The sequence below is a fragment of the Agelaius tricolor genome, unplaced genomic scaffold, assembly GCF_023055355.1.
Source record: "Agelaius tricolor isolate 1412-34295 unplaced genomic scaffold, bAgeTri1.0.p SCAF_25, whole genome shotgun sequence".
NCBI lineage: Eukaryota > Metazoa > Chordata > Aves > Passeriformes > Icteridae > Agelaius > Agelaius tricolor.
The window spans coordinates 11,372,169-11,390,439 of NW_027269285.1; the positions used below are offsets into that span (position 1 = coordinate 11,372,169).

The 18,271-nt window shown below is 56.9% G+C and overlaps 1 protein-coding gene across 1 annotated transcript; it reads left to right on the top strand.

Moving 5' to 3' along the window:
- Window positions 1-460: 460 nt before the first annotated feature.
- MLXIPL (MLX interacting protein like) lies at window positions 461-18,176 on the top strand. The gene is made up of 17 exons (XM_071447962.1): window positions 461-778; window positions 6,719-6,825; window positions 6,969-7,051; window positions 7,242-7,331; window positions 7,538-7,582; window positions 7,869-8,067; window positions 8,743-8,820; window positions 12,387-12,559; window positions 12,642-13,236; window positions 13,875-13,948; window positions 14,288-14,462; window positions 15,109-15,221; window positions 15,383-15,502; window positions 15,708-15,835; window positions 16,140-16,263; window positions 17,399-17,528; window positions 17,954-18,176. The coding sequence occupies exons 1-17, from the start codon at window positions 483-485 to the stop codon at window positions 18,085-18,087; spliced, it is 2,664 nt and encodes an 887-aa protein (XP_071304063.1). The 5' UTR covers window positions 461-482; the 3' UTR covers window positions 18,088-18,176.
- Window positions 18,177-18,271: the final 95 nt, after the last annotated feature.

Sequence of the window (18,271 nt, forward strand, 5' to 3'; positions counted from 1 at the left end):
CTGGGATCAGTGATTAACTCCAGGTAAACAGAGCCGACTGCCAGCCAACCCTTGGCCACAGCAAGGGGGGACAGGGGACCCACAGTGCTCCTCCCCAGGTGTGTGGGGGATGTAAAAGCTGGGGTTGTCAGGACACTGCTAGAGCAGGATGGTGGCATGGAGCTGAAGCTCTGGTGCTTGGTGGCCATTGGACGTGTCCTGCTGATGGTCTGCCATGGGCGGGATCAGCCACCAGCACTATAAATAGCGCTGGCAGTGAATCTGCCCTGGGGAACCAACCGCTGAACCCTGGAGCAAGGAACAGACGGTGGCGTGGGCTGGCTGGAGGAGGTGCCTAGGAGGAGGCGTGGTGCCAGTGTTCTGTACTGGGGAGTCCAGCATGTGCTCGATGCCAATGCAGTGTCTGTAGGGCTTCAGCTCAACTGGAGCACAGATCACAGTGCTGGGTCAGATCCATAAGGGTTCCCCAGTAGGCAGCAGGAATGGCAGGAACTCAGGTGGGACTGCCGGGACCTTTCCTGGAGCCTCCGGTTGGGCCTTGCCCTGTCTCCGACTCTGACTCTGACTCAGAGGACGCAGCTGTGGGTGGCACAGGACCCAGTGCTGCGACACAGAACTACTCCCAGGTCATCCACAGTGGCCACTTCATGGTGTCGTGCCCGCACAGCGACTCACTGCCCCGGCGACGGCACCACCGTGCTGAGCCTGAGCTGGCTGATCCCCGGAGTATTGACCCGACCCTCACCCGGCTCTTTGAGTGCATGAGCCTGGAGTACAGGTGAGTCCCAGAGCCCTTGTGTGTGTCTTACGGACCCCCAGCTAGCTGAAGGCAGGAGGCTAGATGAGCCCTGTTCCCCAGCCAGGAATTTGTTTCCATCTGACCTCCTCTTCTTCATGGGCTGTGATGTGTCATATGCGCAGAAATTGCCATCCTAGGAAGTTTCAGGGAGAAAGAGCTGATGCCAGGTTGTTGGCTGTGGAGCCAGGTGAGAAGCTTCTCTGTTCCACGTGTAGCTTGACTCTCCTCCATTTTCCCATGAGATCTGGTGTCACTGTGCCCAGCTGTATTTCCTCTGTGGCCAGACCTAGCACACTCTGTAGAGCAGCAGTCACCCTGTGGACAGCTAACACTCAGTTCTTTGGCAACCCAGCTCAGAGCAGGAGTCCTGCCTTCCGTCCTTTACTCTGTCCCCATGTCCTGAGGTTATTCCATGACATGCTGTAGCACTTGGGACTGGATGGCTGCATGGGTTTTGTCCAAGGTCTCCTGAAAGCTTTCCTCCTTCTCTCCTGAAAAATCAGATGGGTGCCTGCATTGTTCCCCTGCCTGACAAATTGCCAAGGCCCAGTAACAGCTCTTTGGTGAACAGGACAGACTGCAATGTGCCTTCTATGGCCATGGTCCACATTCTTGGAGGCAGCTCCCTTCCTTTGCCAAGCCCCAAGGTTTTGAGTTCTCTCCAGCATGGCATCAGCGTGACTTGCTCTGCTGGAGTCAGTGCCAAACTGCGTGTATAGCTCTCCCAAAATGTCCAAATGTGAAAATCTTGATGATGATGTTCTACCATGTGAAAACAAAACTTCAGCAAAGCAGCCTTGAAGAAGTGTCCATTACCTCATTCAGGATGGCTGAGCTCTCGGATTTGTCTTGGAGTCCTTGAATGCTCAATGCAATAGGGAATGTGGTCACTGCCAGGACATCCTTGGGGATGCTGGGCACAGAGATAGCACTCCAAAAGTACCAGTTCCCACAGAGCTGTGTACCTCTGACCCATCACCATATCCTAGGTGGTGGATGGGATCATCCCAGTTTGCCAGCAGCCAGCACAGCACAGCTCTGCTCCAAGGGGCTGGGGAAGGCAGTGCTCTCTGGGAGCACAGGGAGCCTCAGCATGGGGTGACCCAGGTAAGGATCATGCTTCCTGGTTGGGCAGGCCACCCTGAGTGCCACAAACAGGGGTCATAGAGACACTGGTGGCCTTGCTGTCTTTTCCTCTCCCAGCCCCATTCTTTCCATACCTGAGCCCTGCAGCTTTGAGGCTGGAGAAACAGATACTGTCACACCAGGGTGCTCAAACTGTAGACTCATGAGATGCAAGGCAGCTTCAGTGTGCCCCTGGGCTCTGGAGCTCCCAGGCAGAGTGGAAATGGACAGGGTACAAGGGCTTGGACACTTGGAGTACTGTGTGTGACTGGGAGCTGGCCATTCCACGACAGTCAGTGTTCCATTGCTCCAATTCTCCTTACTCCCTGGACTCTCAGTGGCTCCTTTCCTTCCTGCAGTGAGCATGGCAGTGCAGATACTGGCTCCTATGTAATGGGACACTCACCTAAGCCTTGTCCAGGGATGGGACAGCCACAGCTTCTCTGGGCAGCCTGTCTGGGTACCTCACCACCCTCACAGGGAAGAATTTCTTCCCAATATCCCATCTAGCCCTGTCCTCTGACACTGTGAAATCATTCCCCCTTATCCTGTCACTCTAGGCCCTTGATCAAAATCCCTCTCCAGCTCTCTTGGATCCTCTTTAAGCACTGGAGGGGCTCTAAGGTCTCCCCGGGGCCGTCTCTTCTCCAGGCTGGACAACCTCAGCTCACTTTGCCTTTCTTTTGCTAATACATTTTTGATACACTTGTAGGCAGCAGCTGGAGAAAGGTATCAGGGTGAGAAAATTGAGTTAAGTGTTTCTGGTGTGTTTCTACATTTAGTGTTGTCTGATTTGATACTTCTCTGCATCATCTGCCATTTCACACCTCCCCTCCCAGCCAGGCTCCCAGAGGCAGCACAGCCTCAGTTGGGGTCACCAGCCCAATATCCTCCAGCCCTCAGGAGAGCACCCACAGTTATGCTCAGACAAACTTCCTAATCAAGGAGAAACCACTGTAAGCTGTCACCTGGAAGGCTCCTGTGGAGTTCCTCATACAACCCTCATGCAGGGCAGGGCTAGATCCAAAGCCAGGTCAGGTTGCTCAGGGCCATCACTTTGACAGATGGAGCCCTACGATGTGACCCCACCACCCATCCAGCCTACTCAGGATTGCCCCTCTCCCACAAGGAATTGCTGTCCATGGCTCTAGTTTGGGGTTTACCTGTTCCAATTCTTATGTCAGTTTCCCCTTGGCCTTTCTCAGTGCATGTTTGAGAACTGTCTGGCTCTGTCTCCTCCTTAGGGCAGCTGATGGCAGTAATTCTCTCTTCACCTTCTTTAGGCTGAACAAACCCATCCCTGACAGTCCTCTTCTGTCACATATATTAGTCCCCAACGACCTTGATATCCTCCTCCAGGACCACTCCAGTTTGTAAACCTCCTTCTCTTGTCCATTTGGACACAATGTCCAGACTTTGCCATATCAGTGTGGAGCAGAAGGGAAAACTATCCTGTCTCCTCATGAGCTGTGACTGCTGCAGCCACCCATCCTTTGCTGTCTGGGCTCACACCAGGTAAAGGTAACTCACTAAACTTTCCCTAAATATTTTTCAATGGTTACAGCTAAAATTCTTCCCCTCTCCAGCATTCCTCCTCTGCATTTCACAGACATTATAGCAGTCCTGTCTCAGCCTAAGCAATCATTCTGGGGATATGACTTCCTTCCACGGGCAAGACTGTGCATCACCCCTCACTGGTAAAGAAATGCTCTCTCCACATCAAGTTTGCTTCTCACAGTAATTTGTTTCCCCAGATCCCCCAAAGGGAGGCAACTCCCCTCTCTGAGGTCTTCCTCCTAAGGCTAGGATGAAGCAGTTCCTTTTTACCTGTATTCCAGGACATTTAGAGCAGTTTCCTGTGTAATGATCCTTTCCCACTCATTCTCCTGCAACATCCTACATTCCTTGAATCCTTCCCTAGAATGTTGTTTCTCCCTACAGCCCACCTGGCTGCATCTCGTTACCCAAAAAGCTGAGGGTGGAGCTGAGCTCCTTCAGGAACTTCTGACATTTTGGCCTTAGCACGAGAAGGCTTATCCTCTCCATCACCACAGTGTGGCCTGCACAGTGTCATGGCTGGGCTCACACCCCCTCTTGTGCCTTACTGTTGGGAATCACTGACCTGGGGAACATCCTCCTGAAGGAAGGAAAACTGGGGGCAGATTGGGAGATGTGAACTGCGGTCACTTGTGGTCTTACCTGGCAACATCTGTCTTGTGCTCCAGAGAGATTTGACAAGCAAGAAACATCAGGCTGGGAAGTTTCTTGGAGTATACACTCAGCCTTTCTTGTGATTTAAAACAAGGTCTTTGGGGGGGCCAATCCCTTACTAATTCATCCTCTTGTCAGCCTGTGTCTCCCCTGGGAGAAGTGGAACTGCTGCTGTTGATTCTTTAATTCACAGTGCCTTAAATGCTCACACAGGGGTAGTGAACACCAGGCAGAGACTCCAGGAATGCACTCACTGGACTTCATCATTCAACCCTATTTTTTCTTGCATAAGACCTCCATTCTAGGGGGTCTAATGAGTGGGAAAGGCTTGTGCTTGGGCTAAACACACCCACACTGCATTGTGGCTCTGCTGTCATTTGTGGCAGGGAGTTGCACTTCTTTCTTCTGTCATTCCCCAAGGTTTCCCCTTTCCCCATTCCCTGAAACTGCTGGATGGGTAAATGAGTCACAGACCAAACAAGGTACTGCTGGATCCATGCCAGTGTTGGACCCAGGCTGAGCCCTGTTGCCACCTCACCCTATCCCACAAACACCCTGTAGCCAGTGGCAGGATCTGTGTCCCCCTCCTTCTAATAGTGTAGGGCAGCAGGACCCCCAACCTGTTTGGGGCACCCTGTAACCTTCCCAGATTCAATGTGAAGTTTGCATCCATCTCCCCAGGGGAGATTAATTGCAGGGAAGGGTGGAGTCCTTTTCAAGGCATAGCAGGGAGCAAAGATCAGCTTGTTAAGCCCCAAAACTGAAAGGATCATGAAGGGGGAAAAAAGGCATTTGGTGATAAAGCTCAAAGGAATCTGCTGCCTCCAGGCCCCACAGCAACTCCTAGCCATGGCCCACTGGCCTTACACGAGGCCAAGGTGTGTCCCACAGGCTCAGGCTGCTCTTTTCAGCTGGCTGTGAGTGAGGAACATGGCCTTGACCAGCATGATCTGGCCATGTGCCCAGGAATCCTGTCCCTTCCATTGGCTCCTCCACTTGGCACCATCTTGCTGTTTGCCATGCGCGCCTGGGGAAAGTTCAAAATCCTGGTGATAGCAGAGTGGTCAGTGTCAGCCTTAACTCTCTGTAGGCTGGAGTCACAGGTCCTTCTCCCGCCCCTGGGGCCATGTGTCAGGCTGGGTCTCCCTTGTGAGACCATCCCCATCCACTCCTGCACCTGCTCCTAGACACATCCCTGCATCAGGCTCTGGAATTGTAGGGGTCCCCAGTCTTCTCCCTCTCCCAGAGGCAGATTTCAAGGAAGGTCAAAACAGAACCCACCAAAATCATTATTTGAGAACATTTAGAGGTTTCACCAGCTTTGATGAACAAGTCAGAGGCTTCATGCACCACTCTCATTCCCAGCACCTCCCTGGGGACATGGCCGTGTGGTGCCTGGAGGGGCTGGAAAGAGGGGCTACAGCACCCTGACACCAACTCAGCTTCCACCTTTCCTGCTCCAAGCATGTACCAAGGAAAAGTGGGAGTCAAAGCAGCACCAAGATATTTAGGGTACAAACAGTCTGCTGAAGAGGGACATGGCTTCCCAGGCAGGAAGGCCATGCAGCCTGCAGCTAGCTCGCAAAGTGACCCCTGGAGCACCTGGCATTGCCCCGAGGCCCACGCCATGTTGTTGGGAGAGCTGGAGATGTGAAATGGATCCCAAAGTAAGGCAGAGGGACCCTGGCCTCCCCCACAGAGTTCCTGGGGCAGCAGGACCCTCAGGACCTTTTCGGTGGCTGCACATGAGGGGTTGTGTTCCTTGGCTGGATGGAAACAAGACGAGGAGTGAAATGAGGCTTCCTGCACTGCAGGTCCCATCAGGGACATCACCACCACCACCACCGCTACGATGAGCTGCAGAACAAACACAGCTGCCTCTGGGAACCAGGAAATGGGAATTGGGGAGCTCAGCTCGGGCTGGGGGGGCAGGTTTGCAGGAATTGGTATGGAGAAGAGGCCAGGGCAGCTCTGACTGGCTGGTATCACTATGTGTCTGTCTTGTAGCACAGGCAAGTGTTCCTTAACATCCTGAACATCTTCCAGTGTTGTCCTGCCTTCCCAGACCCTCCATAAGGGCTGCCCTTGATTGCCTCAGCTGAAGGCAGCATTTTCAAGCCTCGCCTGGTGTTAAAGGAAGGGTCAGAATTACCTGTCCAAACACTGTGATGATGCAAGAGGCACTACAGTTCATGTTACCACACACCTCACCTGGGCAGGAAACTTACCTTCCTGTCCCCTGTCCCCCAGGGCCAGGACACAGTTGGCTTGGTCAGGGGCAGCAGGATCCCACCTCAAAGCTGGGGTTCAAATATCAAGGAATCAATGCCTCAGTGGGCAGTGCTTTAATCCAGGGGTTTGAGAAGCCTTCTGTGGGTGTGTGAAGCTCAGGGTTTAGGTTGGTGCTGCTCCCAGGGTGTACAGGAGCTTGGAATGCTCCAGTGGGTGCTCCCACAGGTGCCTGGCAAGTACCTGCAGCAGAGTCATGTGGCTGTACCTGCTCCTGACCTGCCACCAGGTTGGTGGCCCCTGTACATCTTTCAAGGTGGTGCCCCTCAGCCTCCCCTTTGCTTGGTGTTTCAGTGGGAAGCTAGTATCTCCGAAGTGGAAGAATTTCAAGGGTCTGCGGCTGCTTTGCTGGGATAAAATTCGACTCAACAATGTGATCTGGAGAGCATGGTACATCCAATGTGAGTATGGGTGCCAGATCCCACTCTGTCTGCCAGATGCCAGGATGTGCCAGAGGGATGGGGCTGGCACTGGAATGACTGTGTACAGGTGCAGAGATAGGGATGGGGCATGGATACAGCCAGCTGTATTCTCCCCTGTGCAGATGTGGAACGGAGGAAAAACCCTGTGTGCGGCTTCATCACCCCTCTGGAGGGCATGGAGGCTGATGAGCACCGAAAACCAGAGGTAGGGCAGGATCCCTTGCAGCTCTCTTGGGCAGCACCAAGGTCTGTGTGGCACAGTGGGGATCTGGGGACATGTTGCATTTCATAGATTTGCTGGAAAAGGTGTTTCTGATATGGCACAAGGAAAGCAGCCCTGGCTATGGGGTGCAGGGCCAGAGAGCTCAGCCTTAACCCCCTGTCCTGCCCCCCAGGCTGTTGTGCTGGAGGGCAACTACTGGAAACGCCGCATTGAGGTGGTGATGAGGGAGTATCACAAATGGAGGATCTACTATAAGAAGCGGGTGAGTGGCTCTACCCATGCTGCTCCCCATCCTGTGGCAGTGCCAGCAGTGGGATGAAATAGTGTGATGGACGGAACATGGCTCCCTGGAGCCATGGCTGACAGAGCAGAACATGACAGGCTTTTGCCAGCATGCGAGGGGGATGCTGGCTGACCCCCTGAGCTCTCCCTGTCTGGGGGATGACCTAGGCTCTCTTCTCCTTCCAGCTCCGAAAATCCACACGGGAGGGAGGGATCTCCAGTCCAAAGCAGGTGAGTCTGCTGAGAAAGGGTGGGAAGAGGGAGAAAGGGGAGGACAGTTTGGACCCCTGCACTGGGCAGAAGGGCAAAGAAAAGCAGGGCATGATAAGCCCATTGGAATGAGATGCTAAGCATCTGGGATGCTGGATTCACCCTCTGGAAGTAGCCAGGAGTTAAGGTTTGGCAGGAGCAAACACTGCAGGGAGGATGGGAGCTGCCGGGGGAGCAGCCAGGGAGCCAGACATGGACCCCACCCATGAAAGGTGTCCACTCGGCTCCTTTGCTCTACCTCATGTAGGACGAGGATGTCTGGCGACCAACGGAGAAATGGTGCAACCAGCTCTTCTGCAACGTAGTGCCCATGCTGCTCGGGGATGAGGAGGAAGAGTGTGGGAGCAGGCAGCATTTCGATTTGGACACCTTCCTCTCGGACATATCTGACACACTCTTCACCATGACACAGATGCCCAGCACCCACCAGGCACTCCCTGAAGATGGTAGGTGCTCTAGACCATGCTTCAGCAGGATGTGGAGGAGGAATCCAGATGTTGTGTCTTGGCTTAGCCCCTGAGAGCTGCCAGCCATGTCCTTTTGGGCAGGCAGGGTTCCCAGGCATCTGCCCTGATGGGGCAGGGGGAAGGGATGTTCCTGTTCTTCCCAAACAGGAGCCACCAGGGGAGAGGATGCTTGAGGAGTGTTTGGGCAGGGTGGGATCATCCCCTTCTCCTGTGGTTCCCTATGCACCAGCATGCTGAGGGCTGAGCTCCCCAGGGACCACCAGCACCATGAAGGACTTTGCCCCAGCCCCCAGGGCAGGTCCTGCTTCCATGGCCATTCTTTGCTGTCCCTACCTGGCCATGTCTCTCGGGCATCTGCAGCTCCAGCCAGGTCCTGTGCCAAGAATCAGCCTTTCACTGGGGTTCCTGGGAACTGGATGAGGCCCTAGAGGGGCTGATGGACAGTGGTGAGATGGGATGGGATGGCCCTGGCTCTCCTCAGGGTAGGCACTTATATCCCTGCCCAGGGCAGGGCGCCGTGATACAGGGTGATTCTGGGGTGACACAGAGGTGTGGAAGCCAGGTAGATATCAGGGCAGTGGTGGGAGCAGCCCTCAAGGTGGGTCTCGGGGGTGCATATCTGGGCTTTGATGTTCCAGCTCTGCCCTCTTCCAGCTTATGTTGGGAATGCTGACATGATACAGCCGGATTTGGCACCCCTGCAGCCCAGCCTGGATGACATGGACATATCAGGTAAGAGGCAGCCTGGATGCAGTACTACATCCCACCCAGTTCTGCGCACCTTGACTGCTTAAAATGGAGGGACACAGGTTTGGCCTGGCAGTAGTGGGAATTGCTGAGACAGGCAGAAAGCACTGGACATCTAATGGCATGGGAAAAGCAGCATGGATGGGCAGGGGCTGAAGGCAGAGCCTTGTTGTGCCTGCCTGCCCCTGGAAAGAGGCACAGAAGATCAGGAGGGGCTTGGCCATGAGGTGTGGGAGGGGATTTCTACAAAAAGAGGTTATTTCCAGGAGTGCTAAAGGCCCTCATTTTGACTGCAAATAGAGGAAGGACAATTGTCCCCCAGAGGAAGAGGAGACCTCTAGAGAGTAGATTCTGCTGAGTCCCCTTCTCACCCCACTGCCCAGCCAGCCTGGGTGGTTGGCTTGGAGCCAGGACCCTGCACAGGGCTGTGCTACATCCCCTGGGGACAAGTCACTGTCCCTGCCAGGCTGACCAAAGACACGTCTGGCCCTGGTTTCCAGCTGTGGGAACACGACCAAGTGGGCAGTGGCAAACTGCCCCATGCTGCCATGCAGGCTCTGAGCTGTGAATATCCATGCAGTCAGCTGGGACATGTCCTGGTCGCAGCAGTGTCCCCAAATGCCAGGGCAAGGCACTGTTGGGGACCAGCTTTGCCCTCTAACATGTCAGAGATGGTAGCCGATGCACATTGTGCAGGGTGGGAGCCTGCTGGTGGGAGCCTGCTCCAGCACCAGCTGGAGCTAGTGGCCTTGGGCAGCACCAGCATCTCCAGACCCCTGTGTGAGCAGCCTGGAACTCCATGGCCCGTCTCCACTTCCTGGAGGAGGAAATAAAAAGGGTACTTGCACCATATGGCTCTGGGGTGTTGCAAGACCAGATGCTGGCAGGGAGCAGGCTAGGCACTCCATGTGCCAGGGCATGTGGTGGCATGGGTGCCCTTGGGATGGATACTCTTGGGATGGATGAGGTGGGAAGACTCCTGCCACCACCCTCTCAAACTCATTTCAACCAGAGATCCCATCAGAGTCAGGCATGCTGGGAAGAGGGTCTGTTGGTGCTTCACCTTCTGCTCCTGGTGCCCCAAGTGGTCATCAGTTCCAAGAAGGTGTGACATCTCCAAGTGGGTTAAATTGACACTTGGTAAGTGTTCCTTATCCTGAGAGGGCCTGTATGGTGTCACAACAGCAGCTCCAGCACCTCTCTGAGGGCCCAGCATGGTCTCAAGCTCAACAGGAGATGGCAGGAGCACGGTGGTTCCTTTCTGAACCAATGTATCAGTTAGGTTAGCTTTTTTCCAGGGAAAAGGCCTTTTGCTTTAGGGTGCTTCTTGGCAATGGGATGGGTCTTACTGCAGACCACAACATTACAAGGAAACATCCCTTCCTGCTCTGACCATGTCCAGTGCCTCAGCCCAGGGACACTGCTGGGGCTGGGGAGGGTCCCCAGTCTATCTGTGGCTCCTCGTCTGCCAGGCTTAGTGTGTCCTGGGACAGAGCAGCATCCCCTGGGGTGCTTGGAGATCTTTTGATGGGAGTTTTGTTCTGGATGGAGCAGCTCCCTGGGTGATAAGGTGTTACATCTGAGCACTGTGTATGCCATGCACCCCTGGGACTGTGGGGAGAGTGGGGAGAGGAGGTTGGGGTGCTGGGTGCCAGCCAACCCAATTATGTCCCAAAACGTCACTTTTTCAGCAGGGCAGGCAGCTTTGGAGCAAGGATCACCCAGCAGCCTCGTGCAGAGCTACACAGGGCAGGCATGTGGGGTAGGCACGATGGGGTGACAGGGCTGTCATTGTGTGGGGTGGTGTGGCAGAGCTCAGTGCCTGTCAGTCAGTGCCTGCAAACCAATCCCCAAATGAGGAAGCATCTTGTGTCTGCAGTGGGTGCTGGAGTGCGGTATGAGGCAGATGGACAAGTCCTGATGGCAGAGGCGAGGGAGCAGTCCAGCCCTGCGCCCTGCTGGCACTGTGCTTCAGGTAGGATTGGTGCTGGGCACTGGGGCTGGGCTGTCCCTCCCATGGGGTGGCAATGCCCTGCTGCACTGCAGGGCTCTCCCCAAAGCCTGGGACAAGGGCTGAAGGGTCTTTGGGTTGGAAAGGCCCAATCACATTGGAGACCATCCCCAGGTTTGAGCAGGATACCAAAGGTGTGATTTGCTGACCATGCAGGCTCTTCTCCCTTGAGCAGGCTGTGCCCTGGCCATGCCACACTGCTTCAAGTGTAACAGGGTGATAAAACAGTGAGGAGGAGCATGGGCAAGAGCTATGGGGTGAGGAAGGAGCAGGAGAAAGGGAGGACAAGGCTCCCAGGGACTGCCAGGCATCTTCCATCCCTGTAGCACAGTGAGAGGCACAAGAGGGTCTGACAGGCATGGTGAGAGGCACAATAGGATCTGCAGGCTGGGCATCACAAATTCCTATAAATACCTGCAGAGCTTCAGCGCTGGTGGCAGGGACATCCTGGTGTGAACATGGCTGAGGTGGGGACAATGTGGGGCTGGACTGCATCCCAGGAACGCCAAGTTCCTGCCTGGCAGCACTGCAGCACACACAAAGTGCTGGCCTTTGGAGAGGCAGGGATGGCCCTGACATGCTGTCAGAGATTCACCATGGCTATTGCAGGGGTAAGGGGCACTCTGAGAGCTGACTGGGACATCTCAGCAGTGGCTCTGTCCTGTCTCACATCAGTGTTCCCCTCAGATGGTAGCGCATGGTGTGCTGGAAACATCACCATGCCCAGTCTCCTGCCATCCCACAGTGCTGGCGTGTTTGTTCCTCTGGTGTAGATTCAGCAGGGTCTTAGGCCTTTGTGGGTCCCAGCCAGGGCACCCCAGCTGCTGGAGCCTGGACCACAGCTCTGAGCATAGTTGTGTACACCAAGTGGGCAGAACTAGCAGCAGGGCCTGGACCTGGCACTGCCAGTGATAGCCAAGGGCTGGAGAGCATAGCTGGGTGCTTCCCAGAGGAGGTGCAAGTGCCTGTCCCCAGTGGCTGCTCAGGCACTGCACCTGTGCCAGGGGCTGCTGGGCAGCAAACCTAGTGAACCCTCCTACTCCATCCTAGAGGGAAGCATCCAGCAGTGCCATCTGTGTCCCACAGTCATCCTCTCCATGATAAACCCTCCCTGTGGCGATGCCAGAGCCAGCACTGACACAGGCACTGAGCCAAGGCATTCATGGGGCTGATGTGCCCAGGGAGACAGCTGCCGAAAGTGTGGGGCCCACCCTTTGTGCTGTGGTGTCTGGGCCCGCGGAAGGACCAGGGCTGTGGGAAGGAGAGAGGAAGGGAGCGGGAGTCGCGGCAGGGTCACGCGGCTTGGCTTCAGGAAGGCCATGGGATGTGGTTAGCCACAGGCTGCACGCACAGCAGCACTGGAGTGGGCAGCACAGAACTTGTTGGCCATGGGTGAAAATGTGCTGGAGCTGCCCTGGCCCCAAAAAGTGCAGAGTGCCAGTAGCAGGGTATGGTTCCACCCGTCATGCCCCAGGGCATCCCCATCCTCTCCGGGCAGGTCCATTTATGCCGGTCACTGTGTCTCTACTTGGCTCTGCAGAAATCTTCACCAGCCACCGGCCATCCCCATCTCAGACACAACCGGGCTACCAGGATCCAACCTGCTTCTCGCCCATGGCTGAGCCCCTGTTCAGCAGTGGGGGGTCCCTGATGGGTGCTCGGGGTCTGCCTGCGAGCCCCGAGGCCCCACTCGTACCTGGCACCCTCCTCCAGGTGAGTGAAATCCCAGCCTGCAGCCTTTGGCTTACTGGTGGTGTACCAGTCACCCACCCTGACCCTGCCATGTCTTCTGCAGCCCAGTGGTGCCTCCCCGCTCAGCCTCCACAGCGCCTTCCTGGGCTCTGAGCTGCCCCTGGCCCCCCTGCCCCCCGAACCCCCCGACGTGGCACCCAGCAGCCTCAGCCCCCAGCTCCGACACAAGCCCACACTCCAGTACGACTTCCCTGGCAAGTGCCTCAGCCTGGAGCCACCAGCACCCCACTGTGTCCCCCCCATCCCATCCTCCCGGGCACCACTGCTGAGCCTGGAACCCCCCTTCTCCCCCACCTCGGCCCCCCGCTCTAAGTTCCCCTACAGCGGTTCACCTGACCCCTCGCTTGCCACCCACCCTGCCTCCCCTCTCTCGAGCCCTTGCTTTGCCCCCTACGTCCCAGGGCTGGGCTATGCCACAGGCATGGGGCCCCAGGGGTACTCCAGTCCTGCTGTCTCCCAGCTCCTGCCCCCTGCCCTGCTGGGGAACCCCAGGTTTACTCCCGCCAAGGGGCCACCCCAGGGTGAGGGTGGGCGGCCCAAAGTGAAGCCCAGTGGCACCAAGGCAAGGAGGCTGCCAGGACACCCCCTGTCCCACCTGCCTGAGCCCAACCCCTGCCCGAGCCAGCTCCTGACCACAGGTAACAGGGTTGGGGGGCTGTGGGGGAACACAGGAGTGAGGCGGGGGGCATGCTGTTGTGGGGATCAGAGTGGGAACCCCATTTCTCCCTGGGGTTGGGACACTGGGAATACTGGGTAGGGCACAAGGCAGTCCCCATAGTGGGGCAGTTCCAAACCCAGGGGTGAAGCCATGCCTGAGGGATCAGCCCTGGCTTCAGTGGCCTCAGAGGGAAATGTGGCCCAGCCCCAGGACTTGGCAACAGGCACTGCTAGGAAGTTCCTAGCAGTTCCTAGAGTCCCTGGTCTGGTCTTTATGGCCCTGTTGGCACAACAGGCTGGGGGGTGGGGGGGGTCACTGCTGTCCTGCCTGATTTGCTGCCTGTGGGTGTGATGGGACGGTCCCTTGGGCACAGTTATGGCTCTCTGCTTGCTTAAGGAGGGGCTGGAGCCCCCTGCCTACCCGAAGCTCCTGAGAACTCTCCTGTGAGAACAGACTCCTTCTCCAGAGGTGCATCCCTGTTCTCTGGGGCAATCCAGCAGGGAAGGGGCTGCAGCAGTTCTGGTGCAGGGAGGGGCTAGCTGTCTCCTGGGGCAGGAAAGGTCACCCCAGCCCCAAGAGCCCCACACAGCAATGCCCATCTGCTTCGTGCCCCCTCAGCCAAGCAGGACCTGGCGCTGGATATCCCTTGCCCGATAGGTGCAGGACTCATGCCCATGACCCCTGTCCCCGAGGTAAGCACTCAACAACCCCCCAGGTTGGGAATTGCCTTCTCCTGACTGCTGGGGAAGGGGTGGAGATGGGTTCTGGGGGTCACATTTTGGTGTGGGCTGGACAGAAATGGAGGGAAGGAGGGGGCATGTGGCTGGGTGGCTGGGGATGGCAGGAGTTGCCTGAGTTTCTTCTTCTGTAAAACAACCAAGGCAGAGGTAAGAGACATCCCACTTGCAGGGCCCCTTTTCTGGGGCATTGTGGCTGCCCCTGCAGATAGTGGCAGGGGCTGCACATCCTAGTGCAACCTGGTGTGCATGAGGTGCTGATCCCTCAACTCCCCTTCCTCTGTTTTCTCCCAGCAGCAGAGCACTGTCTCCAAAGTCCCTGCCACCTTCCTCTCCAGAATGGCCCAGATGAGCCCAGGACTGGGTCCTGGCTCCAGCCCTTCTCAAGTGTTGCTGCACACAGTGGGCACACAGCTGGCCCCCCTGCAAGTCCCCAAGGCAGAGCAGCTGTCCCCCACCTCAGCTTGTGGTGAGTCTGGAGCATCCCAAGGAGCTCCACAGGGCACTGGGGCTCCTGCAGAGAGCTCAGACCAAGCACTGTGGGAATTTTCATTTTGGCTGCAATCCTGGCTATTTCTATTTAATCTGATGAGCATGGAGATTTCCTTTTGTGCCCCTTCACCTGCTTCTTTCTCCAGCAGCAAAAGCAGAAATAGGGAAAGACAAAAATGGAGCAAAATGTCGGACTGTGGTTTTGAAACCCCGGAGCTTGGTTTTGGAGCAAGAAGCATCCGCTTTCACCAACAGTAACCAGTGCGGCTGCTGGAAACCAGGCTCTGGTGTTGTTCCCAGTTCAGTTTGGTGCTGCTCACCACAACCTTGCTGCCCTCGCACCTCTTTCCATGCAATTTCCACCCCAAGAAATACTGGGAATTTAAAACCTCAAATCCCAGATGTTCCCATTTCTGAACAGCTGTAAAATGAGAGGGACTTGGGACAATGTGTGCTTGGAGGCTGACGTGGAGCATCCCCATCAGCTGAGTGGGGTGGCTTGTCCTGAGGTGGGGGCAGCACTGTGGGATGCCCCTCTCTGCCTGCCCCAGGTGCTGAGATGTCACCTTGTCATGAGTGCTGTTGCTATCCCTCTCTTCATAGCAGCACCTTCCCTTTTTCAGGCAATGACTGGCCCAAGTCCAGCCAGGCTTCCCCAGGACCCACTGGAAGGCAGGGCACTAGCATCTCCCTGCACCAGCCCATGTCCCGTCCGGGAAGGCCTGAGTCCACCAAGGTATGGCAGAAGCTGCCAACTTCATATGCACCCCCCTTTCCTCCTCCCCGCAAGACACCATCCACCCTCACTTCAAGCTTTGGGCCAGCCTGTTCCCAGTGGGGCTGGTGGCCCATGGCTGTCCCTGCTGCGGGGAGGTGCCTGACGGCGCTGACCTGCAGCTAGAGAGCCGCCGCATCACACACATCTCCGCTGAGCAGAAGAGACGCTTCAACATCAAGCTTGGCTTCACCACACTGCACAGCTTGGTGAGCACACTGAGTGCTCAGCCCAGCATCAAGGTGAGAACCCAGGGCCAGCCCTGGGCATGGAGGGACGCGGCACATCACCCAGAGACACTGCATCCCTGCTGTGACCCACAGCACAGAGCTCCTCTCCTACAACGCAGCCTGTGGTGCAGGAGGCTGGAGCACACAGCAGGCACACAGTGCGGCTGTGTGAGGGTGGTCTGGGCCCCCTTCCCCTCTCACCCCACGCCCCCCCCAGGTCAGCAAGGCCACCACCCTGCAGAAGACAGCCGAGTATATCTGCAAGCTGCAGCAGGAGCGAGCAGCTCTGCAGGATGAGGCACAGCGTCTGCGGGAGCAGATCGAGGAGCTCAATGGCTCCATCAAGTAAGGGGGGTGTGGCTGGGGGAGATGGGGGAGCACTGCCTGCTTCGGGGTAGCCAGGCAGGGCAAGCAGCAGGATATGGCAGGATAGCAGCAGGACATGGCAGGTCTCCCTGGAGCACCTCCCAGCTAACTGTCCCTCCTCAAACCCTCTCTGTGGGAGGGCTGATGCTCAAGAGGCCTGACAGAGGCAGGGCCAGGCCCCACACCTGCCCTGGGAGGGGGACAGTGGCTGGCAACTCCTGCTGAGCTTCCATAGCTCCCAGCCTCCTGAACATGGCCCCACAATACTGGTTGTGCCCCACAGCCTGTGCCAGGAGCAGCTGCCGGCCACAGGGGTGCCCATCACACGGCAGCGCTTTGACCACATGCGCAGAATGTTTGATGAGTATGTTCGCTCCTCCACACTGCAGAACTGGAAGTTCTGGATCGTATCCTTCGGGGCCAGTGTCTGCTGCTCCAGCAGATAAACCAGAGCACTCGGAGGCACCAGGTGCTCTGGTTCATCTGCTGCTACTGGGTCTTTGGGGTCCCTCAGCATGGGAGGCTTTGGGGACCACAGGGAGATGATTCCCAGCCAAAGTTGCATGGTGGGAACATGCTGATATTCTGTGGTTAGGAGGGATATTCTGCTCCAAAGGATCAAAACCAGTTGGTAAATGGTCCTCAGGGAGAAGGGAAGTGGAGCTAAGCTTATGGAGGGAATTGCTCTCAATGACATGGGAACTGGCTCTGAGAGGCAGCAGCCATGGATTAGGAAAGGTCCAGACACAAAGCTGTGGACGTGATGGCTTGGTCTTTGTGGTTGCATGCCATACCCTGGAAGCACAGGGATGGAGAGGATCAAGGGCCAAGGAACCTGTGGGCAAAGAGCTGGATCTGTTTCTCTCTGAGCACAATTTAGGCACACTGGGACTCACTGGCAGAGCCTTTGAGGTGTGTGAAATCCCAAGTGGCACAGTAATGAAAGGCACTGCTGCCCATGGTCCCATCCAGCACACAGCATCTGGACCAGGCAGAGGTGACTTCTGATGCAGGGCTGGGGAGCTCCTTCCTCAGGACACGGAGTATCGTAAAGCCAACGTGGGCTCCAGGATATGCTTGTGGTAGAGGTACCTCTGTGGATTACTGCCTGCACAAAATCTGCAGGCTGGTCCCTGCAGGCTGGAAGCCATAGGGGAGCTTATGGGACATACTGATGTCCTGCCTTGTCCCTGAGCACTTTGCTAGCTTGTTCCCTGACCTGCTCTGGAGGACATGTCTTCTGTCTCAGCAACCTTTTCTGGTAGCCCCAGCCATGACAGGGGTTTTGCATCTCTCCCACTGCCTACCCAGGTGACACTTATGCCATCACCCTAGCAGTTTGGGCTAGTGCCAGGTGTGGTGCTGTGCTGGGAAGGCAGTCAGCAGGTCTGTTCCATGGCCTGTCCTGCTGTCCCATCAGTTCTGCTCCATGTCCAGACAAGAAAGTCTGTCCTACTGCCATAGGAGGGTGATGCCCACACCTGGGAGGAGTGAGACCCTTGTCATAGCAGAGCTGGTCCTTAACTCCTCTGATCCCACCAGTTCAGTATCATCATCCGGCCCCTCTTCGAGTCTTTCAATGGCATGGTGTCCACAGCCAGCATGGAGAGCCTCACCCAAACATCCCTCGCTTGGCTGGACCAGCACTGCTCCCTCCCAGCGCTTCGGCCAAGTAGGTGGCCCTGTGCCTGGCAGTGGCACCCTGAGCAAGTTGGGTTGGCATGGACTGCTCAGTCCATGAAAGGCATCCTCGAAAGGCAGAGTGGAAAAGGACAGGGGTGTCCTGGGGGATGGCAGGGCTGATCTGTGGGATGTCCTGGGGCTCCTGCTCAATGATTTCCCGTGCTCCTGTCACACCCAAGCCCCAGCTGAGCCGTAAGTGTCCCAACCCCATGTCCTGGTAGGGCAGGCTCAGCCCTCCCCAAAGCCCCTCAGCCCTCCCCAAACCCACCCTCAGGGAGGGTTTCCTTCCACCGCGTCTGCTGGGGTTGTGGAAGCGACCAGTCCCACCATTCCGGGGGCTGGAACAGGGCCGGGCAGCGCCGTCTTCCCCAGCATGGGTCACGCCTTCTAGCACCCTGTCCCCTATCCCCGCAGCCGTCTTGAGCTCCCTGCGGCAGCTGAGCATCTCCACCTCCATCCTCAGCGACCCGGCCCGTGTCCCCGAGCAGGCGGCGCGGGCAGTGGCGGCGCTGGGATGCCCCGGCGGCGCTGGGACGCCCTCCATCTGACTGCTCCAGGGGCTCCGGGGTGTCCCACGGGCACCGGCGTGGGGAGCCGGGACTGCACGAGGGCGGTCCCGCCCTGTCTCCCTGCAATAAAGGACGATGTGCCACGGACTCCGCGTGGTTCTTCAGCCCCGGCGCCGCTTTGGGCACGGCCGGGAAGGGCCGGGACTGAGGGGGGTGACACCGG

Bases quoted from the DNA above. Each gene is read 5' to 3' on its own strand.
- MLXIPL (XM_071447962.1), top strand. From the start codon at position 483: ATGGCAGGAACTCAGGTGGGACTGCCGGGACCTTTCCTGGAGCCTCCG. The intron at 8,821-12,386 runs GTAAGAGGCAGC...TTGGCTCTGCAG, and splicing joins GGATGACATGGACATATCAG to AAATCTTCACCAGCCACCGG. The intron at 15,222-15,382 runs GTATGGCAGAAG...GCTGACCTGCAG, and splicing joins GAAGGCCTGAGTCCACCAAG to CTAGAGAGCCGCCGCATCAC.